The following is a 19,745-nucleotide window of genomic DNA, read 5'->3' as shown; positions in this document are numbered from 1 at the left end:
CCTGTGTCGAGTTATCGTCTGAACATACTCAGATGAACGAGACAGCTCTTCGCCTTGCTTTTCATACATTTTGAAGGAGTCGCGCTTTGATGCGACATAGTTTTTTAAGCTGGTCAGTGACGCCACAGCAGTGTTTAGATCGAGTATTGCGCATTGTATATTTTTACTAGTAGCATCTGTTCTTTGCAGGATATCATTCCAGAAGGTTGTGTTAATACCAATTTCAAGCTAATTCATTTGTCTTAACAGTCCTTCTGCTTCACACCGTACACAGCTTTTTTCTTCAAAATCATCAGCAATCTGTGTAAGTACATCTTTAATCTGCTGATAGTCATGCCTAAGGGCCTTAGTAGCGTCAGCTCTGCAGGACCATCGCGTTGTTGTGACATGTTTGAGAGCCAATGCTGTTGCTGAGTCAATATTTTTCAAAGCCTCAGTCAGGAGCTGATGCCGATGCATTGAAACTGTGAAGAAGAAGAACAGCTTTTCAAGGTAGTAAAAAAAATGTACAGCATTTTAACAACCAAATGTAAAGAGTGTGCCGTACAAGGAATCCAGGATGCAAGATTGTTCTTCTCTCTCACTTTGGCTTGCAGGCCGTTGTATTTGCCACTCATTGCAGATGCATTGTCATAACTTTGACCGTGGCAATTTCCCAGGTCAAGGTCATGTCTCTTCAAAAATTCCAACAAGGCATTGAACATTGTCTTGAGCGCCATGGCCTTTGTTTGCCATGAATGTTACAAAGCGTTCCACAGGGCCATCTTTCTCCATATACCTCAATACAAGGGTTAGTTGGTCAACGTGAGCTGCATCGGGTGTGGAGTCCAAACAGATGGAGTAGTATTTTTATTTATTAACTCGAGAAATAATTTATCTGAGGACTTGTTCGCCCATTACATTGATAATTTCTTCCATAATTGTAGATGACAAGCAGTTTCTATGACCCTTGCCACGATTGGCTTGAGTTTTGATATGCTGTGCAAGAAAGTCGCCCTACTGGGTGATGAGTTCAAGAATGCCCAGAAAGTTTTCATTTCTAGGCGATGCAACCAATTTGTTATCTCCTCTAAATGCTAAGCCACGCTCGGCAATGAACTGAATAACATTTACTACTCGTTTCAATACTGACCTCCAATAATGCTCCTGAGCCTCGACCTGTTGTGTTAGTTCCATATCAATTCGCCCAATCGCTGTTAACCTCTTATTGAAAGCAATTGTAGAGTTCAGATGTTCTGCTGACTGCCCATGACTTTTTATATGTTCTTGTGAATGTTTTCAATCACAGAATCCATTAGACGAAAGCTGAGAAGACTCAGATCCTGTAATAGAGCACATTAATCTGCACGTGAAGCAGTAAATGCATCCTTTAGAGGGAGAAAAGCATTACCGATTCCTCATTATGACTTCTCCATTATGATTTTGACAACGGAAAAGACCAAGTATGCACATTCTTGGAATATTGCGGTCCTTTCTAGGTTTCAGAACCGAGTGTGCAATGAACAAACTTTCACCACAGTGCTAGATTGTTGCTACACCCCTTTTCAGCCAGTAATCTCACATCTGTTCCAAAATAATGGATGGCCAAAGTCCAATGTTATTGCCCCCTGGTGGGCCCACAACTTCACCTTCTTCATAAGATGTGCCACTATCAGTCTCCTTTTCTTTGTGTTCTTCAGTTGTACACGTTACTACTTCAGCCTTTTCTTTGCCAGGATTAACAACCATTTCCACTGAAGCATTGTCAGGTTGATCAGATTCTACAAGGTCATTACTCCTTTCCGACACTTGCCTTGAATGAACAGTGAAGAACTCGTCCAATTTTGTTGTCTTCGCTATCTCTTCTGTTGATTTCATTGTTGTTTCTTTTGCCTAACGTCTTTTAGAAGCCCCAGACTCCCAAATTTTTGTGCGATGTCTTTGCCTATCTCCTTCATGATTGTCCATGATGGTAATCTAAAAGTAGCAAAATGACCTTGTCAAGCCTTGAAGTCCTGAAAGGGAATTAAAGATTAAAATATGTACATATAAATGTATGTATATTGTAGAAATTTGGGCTGTCTATATGAAAGACTGCTGCTGGGCTCTATATATCAGAGACTGCTGCTGGGCTGTATATGTATGAGAGGCTTCTGCTGGGCTGTATATGTATGAGAGGCTTCTGCTGGCCTGTATATATATGAGGGGCTGCTGCTGGGCTGTATATATCAGAGGCTGTTTACCTGTATATATCAGAAGCTGTTGCTGTGCTGAGGGGCTGTATAAAGTGTATACACAGCACTATACTGTAACAATTTCACACTATATACATACAGTACACACAGACACACTCTAATGCAGGATATAGTGTGGACCGGTATATACAGTATGGTACTGTGTAGGACAGGAGCTACAAGAAAGATACAAAGACAGACAGACACACACAGACATACACACAGACAGAGATCATACTCACCCACCGCGACACTGTGAAGACTGATCCACTTCACCTCTGGATCTTCAGTGACTGAAGATCTAGAGTGAAGTCCAGCCGCACTCCGCTGTGGAGAATCCTCTTCTCGCGCCGACATCGTGGCTCCGCCGCCTTCTTCGAAGGTAGCTGAACAAACTCTCATCTGATCTAATCTGAGGGAGCAATCATATATCTGAATAGGTAGCGCCTAGAAGCTTCTGTTGGGACCAGAGAAGGCTCCCGCATGCCATTAGCTAAGCATTAGGTACAGAGAGGGTACTAAGGAAGTCTAGCTAGGATGCTGACGCAAGTCAGGTGCCATGACTCTGCCGCTCTGCACCAGCCACTGAGATGTAGGACCGTAGTCCCTACACTTTCAATAGTTTCTCTTTTGTTAAATGTTCCTTATCATTAGAAAGGGTTCACAGCAAAGAGACGTGTATTTTACATTTTTTTTTTTCATTTTGAGATATTTATCCCTATATTGGTGGGAGGCCCCCGCTTGGTGGGTGGCCCAGGGCCCGGGCCCCCCCCCCCTAAATCCGGCCCCCCCCCCCCTAAATCCGGGCCTGTCCAGGACTCAAGGTTTCCCAGCAGTATACTGACTATAGCTCCATGCCTTTTTTGCATAATAAATCCTGTTGCCATCTGTCCCTAACGTAAGCAAGCACACATACTCCTGGCCATCCATATGATGTAAACTGAACAGAAATGTAATTAATAAGACAAGGTCGACTTCTTCAATCCCTTATTTGTCCAGTTCTGATATTTATGAGTCAATCTTTTTTATTGCATACTCACCATCAATTTTCTTTCTGTTTAATTAATTTTATCCTATCTGAATTAGATCTATTCATTTCCCCCCTTCTCTATAGGAAGTGAAGTTGGGTCAAGCAGTCAGGTACATGTGCTAATATGTAGACAGAAAGTAAATGTCTGACTCCTGTGAACTACATGATAACATCATCACCTATCAAATCATTCATGGCAGCTCTCAGACGCCTCCCCTTCTCTGATGATAAAGCCATCACAGTCTGGCTCTTGTCAGATCCTTACAGTTGCCACTTTTGTCCTTCTAACACATCAACTGGGGTGAAAAATACATGTTTTGGCCTACACTATTTATAACATGTGGCTTAGGTAAAAAGGCTGTAAAATACTGTAAGTAAAAGGAAGGGAGCCTTCTACCATGGAGCACCATCAACAAACTTATCAACCAGTAAATGCTCAATGCTTTTACTGGAAGTCACTCATTTCTGTTCTTTCTCAAGGATGTCAAAGTCAGTTGTCAGACTCTCTCACTAAGTGTAATCAGACTGCATCTACATTACCTTCTACAGATTATAGTGACACTGCAGTGGAAGTAGAATATGGAAGTGGAGATCCACTCGGAGCCGATGCCCCAAATCAGTATTTGGTTCTTTTAGATGGGCTGCCACCCTCTTCGTTAAGTTTCCAGGTCCCAAAAACCCATTTATATAATTTTTAAACATAAAAATTATGCAAGTGTAACAGACTTTTATAAAAGTATAGTAAACATTTAAAGGAGTTTTCCCAAAATTGCAAAGTATCCCCTATCACTAGAACAGGGAATACCTTGCTGACCGGTGGCGGTCAGACTGCTGAGACGCCCAGAAATCTCGAGAACAGAGCTCTGCAGAGCCCGATCAGAATGAAGTGAAGGTTAAGCATGTGCACCTCACCTCCATTTTTTGTCTATAGGACTGCCGGTGACAGCTGAAACACACGGCGATAACTTTCAATCCTAGAAAGCCACATTAATATCCATCATGACAAATTCTACATTTATATTTGAAAAGATTCTGAAGTCATAAAATCCCAGTAATTTTGTCTCTACAGAAAGATACATTGACAGAAGGACCTTTTAAAAGAAAATATATTCATTAACATACTGCAGCTTGGAAAAGGTCATGTTTTAATTAATCAGAAAATTCTATTTGCATGAAAAAGCAAAGCAAGAATATCAGTAAAAAAAAGGCGAGCTTTCTCATAAAGCACCATAATTAGGAGTAATTATCATAAAGTGAGAAGAACATTCTAAATTTACTTTAGTTGCAGAATATGCTACAATTTATCCAACAGGGAACTGGTAAATCTAATTAAATTACATTTATTCAATGGCTACATAATAAACATATCTGTTATATCTCATTAACAAAAATTACAATATTGGCATAATCTCATGTCATGGCCTTTCTGTGCGACAATTTATGAAATTAGTTATAATTTGTTGCTAAAGCTCAAATGGAGGAATTTGCTTTAATTTTAAATAAACAATATTTTTCTTCTTCATTTTGCCACAATAAAAATGTCGGTTATTAACATAAATTAGATATGGAGAGCTTGCTGGTATACTGTAACAGACTACTGTGCCTTTAATGTGCGACATTGGGATCAATCAGACATTGGGATTATCAGTCAAAGAGAGCAAATAGTGCCACATTCGTATTTTTTTATTTTTGAAGAAATGCCCTCATTAAAGAAGGTACAAGTTGAGGTGGGTATAGTAGTGACATAAGAGGGAGAGAGAGAGAGAGAGAGAGAGAGAATAACCCCGCCATGCCACTGACTGACAGTTTCCCATGTACATTGCACATTGTCAACAATCTGCTACTTAATGGTAGGGGTGGGGTTACACAGATTAGCTGGACTGATGTACAAGTGAGATCTAGTCAGACAGTGATAATCTCCTGCTGATAAAACACTCATTGTATTGAAACTACTATACACAGCCTAATAAGTGACAAATCACTGGAATCAGGGTTGCTTGCTCTATATTATGCCACACTCAGATTAAATAACAAAAACCTGTTGACATATTCCCTATAATTGATTTTCTATCATAGGATACCAATACATGATTAGTTGGGCCTCAACCAATAAACCTGTGCTATTTTACTGAATGAAAAGCATTACAGCTCTTTCAGTAGATTTTTAGGCACAACAGTGTTCTGGTTCATGTGACATGATATCTGTACATAAGGCAACATATTTGTAAATGTGGCAGTATATCTGTGCATGCGGCAGTATTATATCTGTAAATGCGGCTGTATATTTGCAAATGTGGCAGTATATCTGCACTTGCGGCAGTATATTTGTACTTGCGGCAGTATATCTGTATATGTGGCAGTCTATCTGTACATGTGGCAGTATATCTGTAAATGCGGCTGTATATTTGCAAATGTGGCAACATATCTTTACATGTGGCAGTATATCTGTACCTGTGGCAGTGTATTTGTACATGTGGCACCATATTTGTACATGTGACAATAAATCTGTACATGTGGCAGTATCTCTTCAGTGGCATGTAAAAGTTTAGGAACCCGTATTGAAAATTACTGTTATTTTGAACAATTAAGCAAGTTGATGAAGAAGTGATCTCTAAAAGGGCTACAGTTAAAGATGACATATTTCCTTTGTATTTTAGGCAAAAAAAAAATTGCAATTTTTTTTTTCAATTTAAAAATTACAAAAAGGAAAATGGGCACTCTTGGAGATCTGTGTGCTCAGAAAACTTTGACCAAGGTTTCAGACCTTTATTAACCTGTTAGAGTTATGTATGTCTTGTTCACTATCATTGTTAGAAAAGGGCAGGTGATGCAAATTTACCAACTTTATACAAACTCTTCCTCCTCTAACCTTATGCCAAAAAACAGCAGCCATGGGTTCTTCTAAGAAGCTGCCTAGCACTTTGAAAATGAAAATTGTGGAGGCCCACAAAGCAGGAGAAGGCTATAAAAAGATAGTAAAGCGTTTTAAAGTTGCACTTTCTTTTGTTAGAAATGTAATTAAGAAATGGCAGTTAACACGAACAGTGGAGGTCAAGATAAGGTCTGGAAGGGCAAGATAATGTGTGGAAGACCAATGGAAATTTCAATGAGAGCTGCTCGTAAGATTGCTAGAAGGGCAAATCACAACCCCTTCTTGACTGCAAAAGACCTTCAGAAAGATTTAGCAGACTCTAGAGTTGTGGTACATTGTTCTCATTGTTCTACTGTTCAGAGCACCTGTTCAGAGCACCTGTTCAAAAATGTCCTACATGAAAGAATCATCAGAAGAAAACATATCCTGTGTCCTCACCATAAAATTCTGCATCAGAAGTATGCAAAAGAACATCTAAACAAGCCTGATGCATTTTGGAAAAAAGTCCTGTGGATCAATTAACTTAAAATAGAACTCTTAGGCCACAATGATCAAATGCATGTGTGAAGAAAAAAAGTCTCAGAATTTAAGGAAGAGAACATCTCTCCAACCTTTAAGCATGGGGGTGGATCAGTCATGCTTTGGGGTTGTGTTGTAGTGAATGGCATGGGGAACATGTCATGGGTAGAGGGAAGAAAGAAATTTCAACAAATTCTTGATGCAAAATAGTACAATCTGTAAAAAAGCTGAAGTTAAAAAGAGGATAGCTTCTATAAATGGATAGTGATCCTAAACACATATCAAAACTCACATTACACTACCTCAAAAGGTGCAAGCTGAATGCTTTACATTGCCCCTCACAGTCCCCTGGTCTGAACATCATTGAAAATCTATGGCTAGACATCAAAATAGTAGTGCATGCAAGACGACCCAGGTATCTCACAGAACTGGAAGGATTTTCCAAAGAAGAATGAATCAAAATCCCTCAAACAAGAACTGAAAGACTCTTGGCTTGCTACATTTTCAAGCTGTGGTAATTTCAAAAGGGGATACTACTAGGTACTAACCATACAGGGTAGCCAAACTTTTTCATTGTCCCATTTTCCTCTTTGTAGTTTGTAAAATGTAAAAGATGAAAATATATTTTTTTGCTTAAAATACACAGGAACTGTGTCAACTTAATGTTAGGCCTTTTAGAGATCATTTAACCCCTTTTCGACATCGGGAGTAATAACAAGCCAATGTTGGACACCCTCCCTTTTATGTGCGCTTTGGCACTGAGCCCACATCTTTTCTGGCACATGTCAGTTGTTTTGAACAGCTGACAAGTGTGCAGAACAGCCGTGGGAGGAATCGTGATCCTCCCACAGCTGTTAACTAGTTAAATGCCGCTGTCAAACTCTGACATTGACCCCCGGTCACCGATGGGTTGGCTGTTGTGAATTCGCTTTTTGCTCCCTCTAGTGGTTACTAGTTTTTTGACTCTGGTTTTTCTGTCATTCCTGTTATCCGCACCTGGGTCGTTAGTTAGGGGTGTAGCTATATAAGCTCCCTGGACCTTCAGTTCAATGCCTGGCAACGTAGTTATCAGAGCTAGTCTTCTGTGCTCTTGTCTACTGATCCTGGTTCCAGTTATATCAGCTAAGTCTGCCTTTTTGCTTTTTGCTATTTGTTTTGGTTTTGTATTTTTGTCCAGCTTGTTCCAAATCTTTATCCTGATCTTTGCTGGAAGCTCTAGGGGGGCTGGTGTTCTCCCCCCGGACCGTTAGACGGTTCGGGGGTTCTTGAATTTCCAGTGTGGATTTTGATAGGGTTTTTGTTGACCATATAAGTTACCTTTCTTTATTCTGCTATCAGTAAGCGGGCCTCTCTGTGCTAAACCTGGTTCATTTCTGTGTTTGTCATTTCCTCTTACCTCACCGTTATTATTTGTGGGGGGCTTCTATCCAGCTTTGGGGTCCCCTTCTCTGGAGGCAAGAAAGGTCTTTGTTTTTCCTCTACTAGGGGTAGTTAGATTCTCCGGCTGGAGCGTGTCATCTAGAATCATCGTAGGAATGATCCCCGGCTACTTCTAGTGTTGGCGTTAGGAGTAGATATATGGTCAACCCAGTTACCACTGCCCTATGAGCTGGTTTTTTGTATTCTGCAGACTTCCACGTTCCTCTGAGACCCTCGCCATTGGGGTCATAACAGTTTGCCAGGCCAGTATTAAGTGTTTAATGCATTGCAGAAGAGGGATTATAAGAAAGAAGATTCTGAGTTTTTTTTTTCTTCTTCCCCTTTACCTCAGAGTGGCTATGCTTGCTGCAGACATGAATGTCCAGACCTTGATTACAAGTGTGGACCAGCTGGCTACTCGTGTGCAGGGCATACAAGACTATGTTATCAGAAATCCTAGGTCAGAACCTAAAATACCGATTCCTGAACTGTTTTCCGGAGACAGGTTTAAGTTTAGGAATTTCGTGAATAATTGTAAATTGTTTTTGTCCCTGAGACCCTGTTCATCTGGAGACTCTGCTCAGCAAGTAAAAATTATTATTTCGTTCTTACGGGGCGACCCTCAGGATTGGGCTTTTTCGCTGGCGCCAGGAGATCCGGCATTGGCTGATATTGATGCGTTTTTTCTGGCGCTCGGTTTACTCTATGAGGAACCCAATCTTGATATTCAGGCAGAAAAGGCCTTGCTGGCTATGTCTCAGGGACAGGACGAGGCTGAAGTGTATTGCCAAAAATTTCGGAAATGGTCCGTGCTGACACATTGGAACGAGTGTGCTCTGGCCGCTAATTTTAGAAATGGCCTTTCTGAAGCCATTAAGAATATTATGGTGGGTTTTCCCATTCCCACAGGTCTGAATGATACTATGGCACTGGCTATTCAAATTGACCGGCGGTTGCGGGAGCGCAAAACCGCAAATTCCCTCATGGTGTTGTCTGAACAGACACCTGATTTAATGCAATGTGATAGAATCCTGACTAGAAATGAGCGGAAAATTCATAGACGCCAGAATGGCTTGTGCTACTACTGTGGTGATTCTACACATGTTATCTCAGCATGCTCTAAACGTATAGCTAAGGTTGTTAGTCCTGTCACCGTTGGTAATTTGCAACCTAAATTTATTCTGTCTGTAACTTTGATTTGCTCACTGTCGTCTTATCCTGTCATGGCGTTTGTAGATTCAGGTGCTGCCCTGAGTCTTATGGATCTGTCATTTGCTAAGCGCTGTGGTTTTACTCTTGAACCATTGGAAAATCCTATTCCTCTTAGGGGTATTGATGCTACGCCATTGGCAGCAAATAAACCGCAGTATTGGACACAAGTTACCATGTGCATGACTCCTGAACACCGCGAGGTGATACGTTTCCTGGTTTTACATAAAATGCATGATTTGGTTGTTTTAGGGCTGCCATGGTTACAGACTCATAATCCAGTCCTGGACTGGAAGGCTATGTCAGTCTCAAGTTGGGGCTGTCGTGGTATTCATGGGGATTCCCTGCCTGTGTCTATTGCTTCTTCTACGCCTTCGGAAGTTCCGGAGTATTTGTCTGATTATCAGGATGTCTTCAGTGAGTCTGAGTCCAGTGCTCTGCCTCCTCATAGGGACTGTGACTGTGCTATAGATTTGATCCCTGGCAGTAAATTTCCTAAGGGAAGACTGTTTAATCTGTCGGTACCCGAACATACCGCTATGCGTTCATATATCAAGGAGTCTCTGGAGAAAGGACATATTCGTCCGTCTTCTTCCCCTCTTGGTGCGGGATTCTTTTTTGTGGCAAAAAAGGACGGATCTTTGAGGCCTTGTATTGATTATCGGCTTTTAAATAAGATCACTGTCAAATTTCAGTATCCTTTACCGCTGTTGTCTGACTTGTTTGCCCGGATTAAGGGTGCCAAGTGGTTCACCAAGATAGACCTTCGTGGTGCGTACAACCTTGTGCGCATTAAGCAAGGTGATGAATGGAAAACCGCATTCAATACGCCCGAAGGTCATTTTGAGTACTTGGTGATGCCTTTTGGGCTCTCCAATGCGCCTTCAGTTTTTCAGTCCTTTATGCATGACATCTTCCGGAAGTATCTGGATAAAGTTTTGATTGTTTATCTGGATGATATTTTGGTTTTTTCTGATAATTGGGATTCACATGTGGAGCAGGTCAGGTTGGTCTTTAAAATTTTGCGTGAAAATTCTTTGTTTGTCAAGGGCTCAAAGTGTCTCTTTGGTGTACAGAGGGTTCCCTTTTTGGGGTTCATTTTTTCCCCTTCTGCTGTGGAGATGGACCCAGTCAAGGTCCGAGCTATTCTTGATTGGACTCAGCCCTCGTCAGTTAAGAGTCTTCAGAAATTCTTGGGTTTCGCTAACTTCTACCGTCGTTTTATCGCTAATTTTTCTAGCATTGTGAAACCTTTGACGGATATGACCAAGAAGGGCTCCGATGTAGCCAACTGGGCTCCTGCTGCCGTGGAGGCTTTCCAGGAGTTGAAACGCCGGTTTACTTCGGCGCCTGTTTTGTGCCAGCCCGATGTCTCACTTCCCTTTCAGGTTGAGGTGGATGCTTCAGAGATTGGAGCGGGGGCCGTTTTGTCGCAGAGAGGCCCTGGTTGCTCTGTTATGAAACCTTGTGCCTTTTTCTCTAGGAAGTTTTCGCCTGCCGAGCGAAATTATGATGTGGGCAATCGGGAGTTGTTGGCCATGAAATGGGCATTTGAGGAGTGGCGTCATTGGCTCGAGGGTGCTAAGCATCGTGTGGTAGTCTTGACTGATCACAAAAATCTGATGTATCTCGAGTCTGCTAAACGCCTTAATCCGAGACAGGCCCGCTGGTCATTGTTTTTCTCCCGCTTTGATTTTGTTGTCTCGTATTTACCAGGTTCAAAGAATGTGAAGGCCGATGCTCTTTCTAGGAGCTTTGTGCCTGATGCTCCTGAAGTCGCTGATCCTGTTGGTATTCTTAAAGATGGAGTTATCTTGTCAGCTATTTCTCCGGATCTGCGACGTGTGTTGCAGAGATTTCAGGCGGATAGGCCTGAGTCTTGTCCACCTGACAGACTGTTTGTCCCGGATAAGTGGACCAGCAGAGTCATTTCCGAGGTTCATTCCTCGGTGTTGGCAGGTCACCCGGGAATTTTTGGCACCAGAGATCTGGTGGCCAGGTCCTTTTGGTGGCCTTCTTTGTCAAGGGATGTGCGGTCATTTGTGCAGTCCTGTGGGACTTGTGCTCGAGCTAAGCCTTGCTGTTCTCGTGCCAGCGGTTTGCTCTTGCCCTTGCCTGTCCCGAAGAGACCTTGGACACATATCTCCATGGATTTCATTTCTGATCTTCCGCTATCTCAGGGCATGTCCGTTATCTGGGTGATATGTGATCGCTTCTCCAAGATGGTCCATTTGGTTCCTTTGCCTAAGCTGCCTTCCTCTTCCGATCTGGTTCCTGTGTTTTTCCAGAACGTGGTTCGTTTGCACGGCATCCCTGAGAATATTGTGTCAGACAGAGGATCCCAGTTCGTTTCCAGGTTCTGGCGATCCTTTTGTAGTAGGATGGGCATTGATTTGTCGTTTTCGTCTGCTTTCCATCCTCAGACTAATGGACAGACGGAGCGAACCAATCAGACCTTGGAGGCTTATTTGAGGTGTTTTGTCTCTGCTGATTAGGACGATTGGGTGACATTCTTGCCGTTGGCTGAGTTTGCCCTTAATAATCGGGCTAGTTCCGCCACCTTGGTTTCGCCTTTTTTCTGCAACTCTGGTTTCCATCCTCGCTTTTCTTCAGGTCATGTGGAGCCTTCTGACTGTCCTGGGGTGGATTCTGTGGTGGATAGGTTGCAGCGGATCTGGAATCATGTGGTGGACAACTTGAAGTTGTCACAGGAGAGGGCTCAGCGCTTTGCCAACCGCCGCCGCGGTGTGGGTCCCCGACTACGCGTTGGGGATTTGGTATGGCTTTCTTCCCGCTTTGTTCCTATGAAGGTCTCCTCTCCCAAATTTAAACCTCGTTTTATTGGGCCTTACAAGATATTGGAAATCCTTAATCCCGTATCTTTTCGTCTGGATCTTCCTGTGTCGTTTGCTATTCACAATGTATTTCATAGGTCCTTGTTGCGGCGGTACATTGTGCCTGTAGTTCCTTCTGCTGAGCCTCCTGCTCCTGTGTTGGTTGAGGGCGAGTTGGAGTACGTGGTGGGGAAGATCTTGGATTCTCGCCTCTCCAGGCGGAGGCTTCAGTACCTGGTCAAGTGGAAGGGCTATGGTCAGGAGGATAATTCCTGGGTGGTCGCCTCTGATGTTCATGCGGCCGATTTAGTTCGTGCCTTTCATGCCGCTCATCCTGATCGCCCTGGTGGTCGTGGTGAGGGTTCGGTGACCCCTCACTAAGGGGGGGGTACTGTTGTGAATTCGCTTTTTGCTCCCTCTAGTGGTTACTAGTTTTTTGACTCTGGTTTTTCTGTCATTCCTGTTATCCGCACCTGGGTCGTTAGTTAGGGGTGTAGCTATATAAGCTCCCTGGACCTTCAGTTCAATGCCTGGCAACGTAGTTATCAGAGCTAGTCTTCTGTGCTCTTGTCTACTGATCCTGGTTCCAGTTATATCAGCTAAGTCTGCCTTTTTGCTTTTTGCTATTTGTTTTGGTTTTGTATTTTTGTCCAGCTTGTTCCAAATCTTTATCCTGATCTTTGCTGGAAGCTCTAGGGGGGCTGGTGTTCTCCCCCCGGACCGTTAGACGGTTCGGGGGTTCTTGAATTTCCAGTGTGGATTTTGATAGGGTTTTTGTTGACCATATAAGTTACCTTTCTTTATTCTGCTATCAGTAAGCGGGCCTCTCTGTGCTAAACCTGGTTCATTTCTGTGTTTGTCATTTCCTCTTACCTCACCGTTATTATTTGTGGGGGGCTTCTATCCAGCTTTGGGGTCCCCTTCTCTGGAGGCAAGAAAGGTCTTTGTTTTTCCTCTACTAGGGGTAGTTAGATTCTCCGGCTGGAGCGTGTCATCTAGAATCATCGTAGGAATGATCCCCGGCTACTTCTAGTGTTGGCGTTAGGAGTAGATATATGGTCAACCCAGTTACCACTGCCCTATGAGCTGGTTTTTTGTATTCTGCAGACTTCCACGTTCCTCTGAGACCCTCGCCATTGGGGTCATAACAGTTGGCATGACAACCAAGGATCTCCTGCAGAACTCTATGGTTGTCACTGCCGGATTGCTATGAGTGCCGCCCGGTGGCCGGCACTCATAGCAAGTGAGTAATTCTGCTACATACAGGCAATCTGATCATGGCCTGTATGTAGCAGAGCCGATCGGGTTATGGCAGCTTCTAGTCTTCCATGGAGACTATTGAAGTATGTCAAAAGTTAAAAAAAAGTTTTTAAAAATATATAAAAAAAATATAAACGTTCAAATCACCCCCCTTTCGCCCCATTCAAAATAAAACAATAAAAAAAATTAAACATACAAATATTTGGTATTACCAAGTTCAGAATCGCCCGAACTATCAATAAAAAAAAAGGATTAACCAGATCGAAGTAGCGAGAAAAAAGTCAAAACGCCAGAATTACGGTTTTTCGGTCGCCGCAACATTGCATTAAAATGCAATAACAGGTGATCAAAAGGTCGTATCTGCACCAAAATGCACCAAAAAATGGAGATGCTACGTGTATCGGAAAATGGCACAATTTTTTTTTCTTTTATCAAAGTTTGGAATTTTTTTTTCACCACTTAGAAAAGAAGCTAGACATGTTTTGTGCCTATGAACTTGTAATGACCTGGAGAATCATAGTGGCAGGTCAGTTATAGCATTTAGTGAACATAGTAAAAAAGCCAAACAAAAAACAACTGTGGGACTGCACTTTTTTTGCAATTTCACTGTACTTGGAATTTTTTTCCTGTTTTCCAGTACATGATATGTTAAAACTTATGGTGGCGTTCAAAAGTACTACTCGTTCCGCAAAAAAACAAGCTCTTACGTGGCCATATTGACAGAAAAATGAAATAGTTATGGCTCTGGGAAGAAGGGGAGCAAAAAATGAAAACGCAAATCGAAACTACCTCCGGTCATGAAGGGGTTAATCTTTAACTTGCTTAACTGTTCACAATTACATTAATTTTGGCCAGAGGTGCCCAAACTTTTACATGACTCTGTATACATGCGACAGGTTTTGCTGCAGAAAAAATGCATCAAAAATGCTATGTGTGAACGTAGCCTTACACTCACACTCCCTTGCCAGGCTTTGACATGTCACCTCTTCAACAAATGAATAACACAACTGTAGGGAGACATGGCTCACATCTAAGTCTGTATTACATACTTACCAGAATTTAGAAGAATAATAGATTTCAAGCAGATAAATTCTTCCCCACGTAGTCTCATCATTCGGAATCGAGTAGCTGTGGTTACCAGCATATCAAAAATTTCCACCAAGCCCTCTACGCAACGCCCCTGATTCCTGCAGAGAGATGCAAACAATTAACATGTATCTTATCAATGGAAAGACATGACATGTGCATTCCCCAATTTAATGGAGTGACAGTCAAGCATGTGCATTTATGCTCCAATCATCCTCCAAGAATACTGAAGATAATTTCCTAGTACATCGCCAGGCAATCTCCAGCAGTTCTCTAGATTGTATTAGCAGTGCACATGCTTGACTGCCACACTACTAAAAAGAGGACAGAGGCCCACCTTTATGGCAATCCATGGGGGTCTCAGTGATCTGACCTGTATTATTTAGTAGTTATTACTTTTACTGTGGATAGGTGTCAATGTGTTCTTCTAGGAAAATCCATATATGTAGAGGAAACATAATAAACACAGAAACACCAGTTTGAATGAGGCCGATTATGGGGTCCAGACTTTGTTCCAAGCACAGCTGTTACTGAATTTTTCTATGCGTAATATATAATCTTTGGCTCATTATTGGAAATATTGTGAAACTCTGGGATGTTGTATACTGTATATACGGCTATAGAGATGTAATTAGAACAGTCCACCATGTTCCTTCACCATGAATGGTTAACATCAAAACTCAACTCCCGTTTTTAATTATCTGCTACGATTTGCTGTTAGAAGGTGAGAAATGTTTCTTTCCCACTACGGTAATTGACCATTTATAAGGACCGCTCAGGCAGGGGGTATGTTTTTTACTACGAGGCTCATTGTTATAGTTTACCTACTGTGACCAACCTTTCTGTTATAAAATGTAGATTTCAGAATAATAGATCTCAGTTATTCTAGCCAAAATGACGTTTTTATAACACTTTACCAAGTTTATTTTACTCTCTAAAAGCACTTTGCCTGCACCTAGAAGGCTACGCTGTAAATACATTAACTCTTCCAGTCTTGCCACAAAGAAAAGTGTATACAAGTGTTTATAACAAGTATACTCACAATGGTAAAACAGGGGTATGGTGTTTAGTGCAGCTAGGAGGGGTAACATAGCTAAAATCAAATTGGCCCCTATTATAGTGACCAGCTTTGCCACCAGTACAGAAGGGCCTGTTTTTTTGCCTCCCCTTTACCTTATTTTGATGACCAGTAGAACAATGTTTGATGTTTGGAAAAGGTCATCATGTCCAAGTTTGCACTACCCAATACCAAAGAGTATGAGACCACCAGGATTTGGTCTCCTCTCTGCAAGAGTTCAAAAAGCAAGAGAATAGTTTGTCTTCAACCTCGTTCACATGTGCAGTATTTGGTCAGTATTTTACATCAGTATTTGTAAGCCAAAACCAGGAGTGGAACAATGAGAGGAAAAGTATAACAGAAACGTCACCACTTCTGCATTTATCGCCCACTCCTGGTTTTGATTACAAATACTGAAGTAAAATACTCACCAAATACTGATAGTGTGAACGTGACCTCAGAGGCATTTTGTTTTTACAGACTAGATGGCAGAGTACTAAGATAAGAGATATATAATATAGGGTGACTTAAACACTATATAACCTGACTCCCAGGTGTTTATAATGATAAACACTTCTTTCAGCTCTTCTCTCATGGCAGTCAGTGTGGGGGGAAAAGGAGTAGCACAGAGCTGACAGTCCTGTAAGAGGAGAGCTCCTTCCCCCCTGAAATCACAGTGAGATCAAAGAGGACAGCTTCTGTATGTTATTACGTGTCTCACAGAGAGAATGCTGGGTCTGACATTCTAGGGGGACATGTTCTTTTTCCTTCCCCGTCATGACGCCTCTTGCTTATGATTGGTAAATATCTTGTAGGGGAAAAGCAAAAGTCCCTCAGAGATGAATCTCTGCTAACACCCTCTTAGTCATAATGAAAGTAAGAATATAAACTTTACAAGCTATTATTTCCACAGCTCTACAGCCATGATGTGGCCAGTTTTCACTAAACCTGCTCCTCTTGTAAAGGACTGTCTGGACTAAAGATATTGATCACCAATACATAGGATGGGTCATCAATATCAGTTTAATGGTGGGTGACACCCAGCTCTCCAACAGATGTTATAAGGTCTGAAGTGTGAGCACAATGAACAAAGCTGTACTGCATAGCTCCATTCAATGTGTAGCAGCTGCTGCTAGGTACTGAAGAACAACTCCCCTCTAATGACATCATCTATACTGGGTACCCTAACTGACAATCAGTTGCCATTGAAAGTACATAATCAATTCTCAAGAAAGTCTGTGCACTAATGCGAACACATGATGTATTGCTAGACTTTTTAATAATACTGTATAGCATCTAAATGTGGGATTGCATATATCATATATTTAAAAAGAAAGTGATAATTTACTGAAAATTACTATTTACATTATTCTGTTACTATAATCTGCCTTTTGGGAATTATTGGAGGACTAGAGATGACAGTATTGATCATTATTGGAAGGAACCCATTACTAGCTATGTTGCTTATTAAAAAGTTAATTATTACATCTTCCATATAAGAGCTTAAAAATAAATTAAACCTGTATATGGCGACTGTTATCCATATTTAGGGGATACACACCTGTCTAGTAGGAGATTTGGAGCAAATGATAATTTGCCTGGATGTTCCACTGAGCGCCAGATTAAGCCAACCATAAGTATCTCAAGCCAAGCGCATTCCAAAAGATGGACCTGGTCATGGAGAGTCAAGTCTACAAAACCTGGGGGAAAAGAACATGTTATCATGTAAACAATCTACTGTGCTAAACTTTATAAACATGAATGATTTTTAATGTGTAAAATCTATATAAAAGGAATGTAAACAGGATTTAGAAATATTTTACTTTTCTTTTCTAGGAGGACTTATTAGATAACGACACCCATGGTTCCAGGGATTTTTACGTTTGTTTCCTATTATACGGACCACTATTTAAAGCAGATTGCATTATGATGACCGGTTAGGCGATATTATGCTAATAGATGCTTTACCTAAAGGGGTCCTACTATCATGTACATTTATGGTATATCCATAATATATGTCATAAATGTATAGTAGATGTGGGTCCTTCCTCTAAAATAGGGCATTGCCTATTTTTCACTGAGGCTACTTTCACACTAGCGTCGGGCTCGGTCCGTCGCAGTGCGTCGGGCCGAGGTCCCCGACGCTAGCGTTGTCTCCGCCGCACAACAGGGGCAGCGGATGCATTTTTCCAGCGCATCCGCTGCCCCATTGTGAGATGCGGGAGGTGGGGGCGGAGTTCCGGCCGCGCATGCGCGGTCGGAAAAAGCGGACCGTCGTGAGCAAAAAACGTCACATGTAGCATTTTTTGCTCCCGACGGTCCGCCACTGCACGACGCATCCGTCGCACGACGGGTGCGACGTGTGGCAATCCGTCACAATGTGTCGCTTCATGTTAATCAATGGTGAAAAAACGCATCCTGCAAACACTTTTGCAGGATGCGTTTTTTCGGCAAAACGACGCATTGTGACGGAATGCAGTTAACGCTAGTGTGAAAGTAGCCTAACAGCAACACATTTAGTAATAATAACCTTTATTTTTATATAGCGCTAACATATTCCGCAGCGCTTTACAGTTTGCACACATTATCATCACTGTCCCCGATGGGGCTCACAATCTAAATTCCCTATCAGTATGTCTTTGAAATGTGGGAGGAAACCGGAGTACCCAGAGGAAACCCATGCAAACACAGGGAGAACATACAAATTCCTTGCAGATGTTGTCCAAGGTGGGATTAGAACCCAGGACCCCAGCGCTGCAAGGCTGCATTGCTATCCACTGAGCCACCATGCTCCCCATAGTAGTAGAGTGGGACATTACATAACTTATTTTCTAGAAAGATGCAGGTCTTGTGGATATGCCATCAATGTATGAGATGGAAATACCTCTTTAAAAATCAATCATGGGTGCTGCTGCACCCAAGAAACATATTCAGAGCCCCTAAGTGCTAGAAAAGCAGAATAATACCTCAAGGGACCCCATTTTGTAAATGATACCCCTTTGGGAATTGATCTACAGGTGTAGTGACGATTTTGACTCCATGGATGTTTTCCAGAAATAAGCAGCAGTGGATGTTGCTGAGTGAAAATTGCAAACTGCCGTTGTAGTGACCAGTAAATTATGCCCAACTCATGCTTCTGGAGACATGCACCTGCAAATTAGGCAGGCTCTCATCATTTCAGAAATGCCAAACATGTGGGCGCTAACTGTGGTTTAGGCACACTGGGGCTCAGAAGGGAGGGGGGCAGTTGGATATGGGAGCTGAGAATTTGCTGGATTTCTTTGGGGGGGCGAGGAGCAGTTTCGCTTTTCAAGAGCCTTTGTGCTGCCAGTAATGTGGAAGCCCCCTATATTTCCGTTAACAGATGTCAGACCTGATTGGGGGCTTGCTTTTTTGTGGATTGAGTTGAAGCTTTTATTGGGAACATTTTACATAACATTTATAATCACTTTTATCCTCCCCTCTACGCTGAGCACTCACATTAGGGTTTTCAGCTAAATCTCCGAGTGACGTGACAGATGAAAATGCAGCGCCTCAGAGTCCTGGTCGTTGCAGTACTGTTGCTCCGCCACTAGTGTTGAGCGATACCGTCCGATACTTGAAAGTATCGGTATCGGATAGTATCGGCCGATACCCGAAAAGTATCGGATATCGCCGATACCGATACCCGATACCAATACAAGTCAATGGGACACCAAGTATCGGAAGGTATCCTGATGGTTCCCAGGGTCTGAAGGAGAGGAAACTCTCCTTCAGGCCCTGGGATTCATATTACTGTGTAAAATAAAGAATTAAAATAAAAAATATTGATATACTCACCTCTCCGGAGGCCCCTGGACATCACCGCTGGTAACCGGCAGCCTTCTTTGCTTAAAATGAGTGCGTTTAGGGCCTTCCATGACGTCACGGCTTCTGATTGGTCGCGTGCCGCTCATGTGACCGCCACGCGACCAATCACAAGCCGCGACGTCATTCTCAGGTCCTAAATTCCTAGAATGAGGAGTTTAGGGCCTGAGAATGACGTCACGGCTTGTGATTGGTCGCGTGGCGGTCACATGAGCGGCAGGCGACCAATCAGAAGCCGTGACATCATGGAAGGCCCTAAACGCACTCATTTTAAGCAAAGAAGGCTGCCAGTTACCAGCGGTGATGTCCAGGGGCCTCCGGAGTGGTGAGTATATCAATATTTTTTATTTTAATTCTTTATTTTACACAGTAATATGGATCCGATACCGATTCCCGATAC

At 42.4% G+C, this 19,745-nt stretch overlaps 1 protein-coding gene across 1 annotated transcript in view; it reads right to left on the bottom strand.

Annotated features, from left to right (window-relative positions):
• The window catches only part of ESR1 (estrogen receptor 1), a 499,107-nt gene that overhangs the window by 42,723 nt on the left and 436,639 nt on the right, over positions 1–19,745 (bottom strand). Inside the window, exons 6-7 of the mRNA XM_077283086.1 lie at positions 17,061–17,199; positions 14,410–14,543 (exon numbers count right to left, since the gene is read on the bottom strand). Coding sequence (XP_077139201.1) covers positions 14,410–14,543; positions 17,061–17,199 — 273 coding nt within the window. The remainder of the gene's footprint in view (positions 1–14,409; positions 14,544–17,060; positions 17,200–19,745) is intronic.

The sequence above is a fragment of the Ranitomeya variabilis genome, chromosome 2, assembly GCF_051348905.1.
Source record: "Ranitomeya variabilis isolate aRanVar5 chromosome 2, aRanVar5.hap1, whole genome shotgun sequence".
Classification (NCBI taxonomy): Eukaryota; Metazoa; Chordata; class Amphibia; order Anura; family Dendrobatidae; genus Ranitomeya; species Ranitomeya variabilis.
This window is presented reverse-complemented; position numbering and strand designations above follow the sequence as displayed.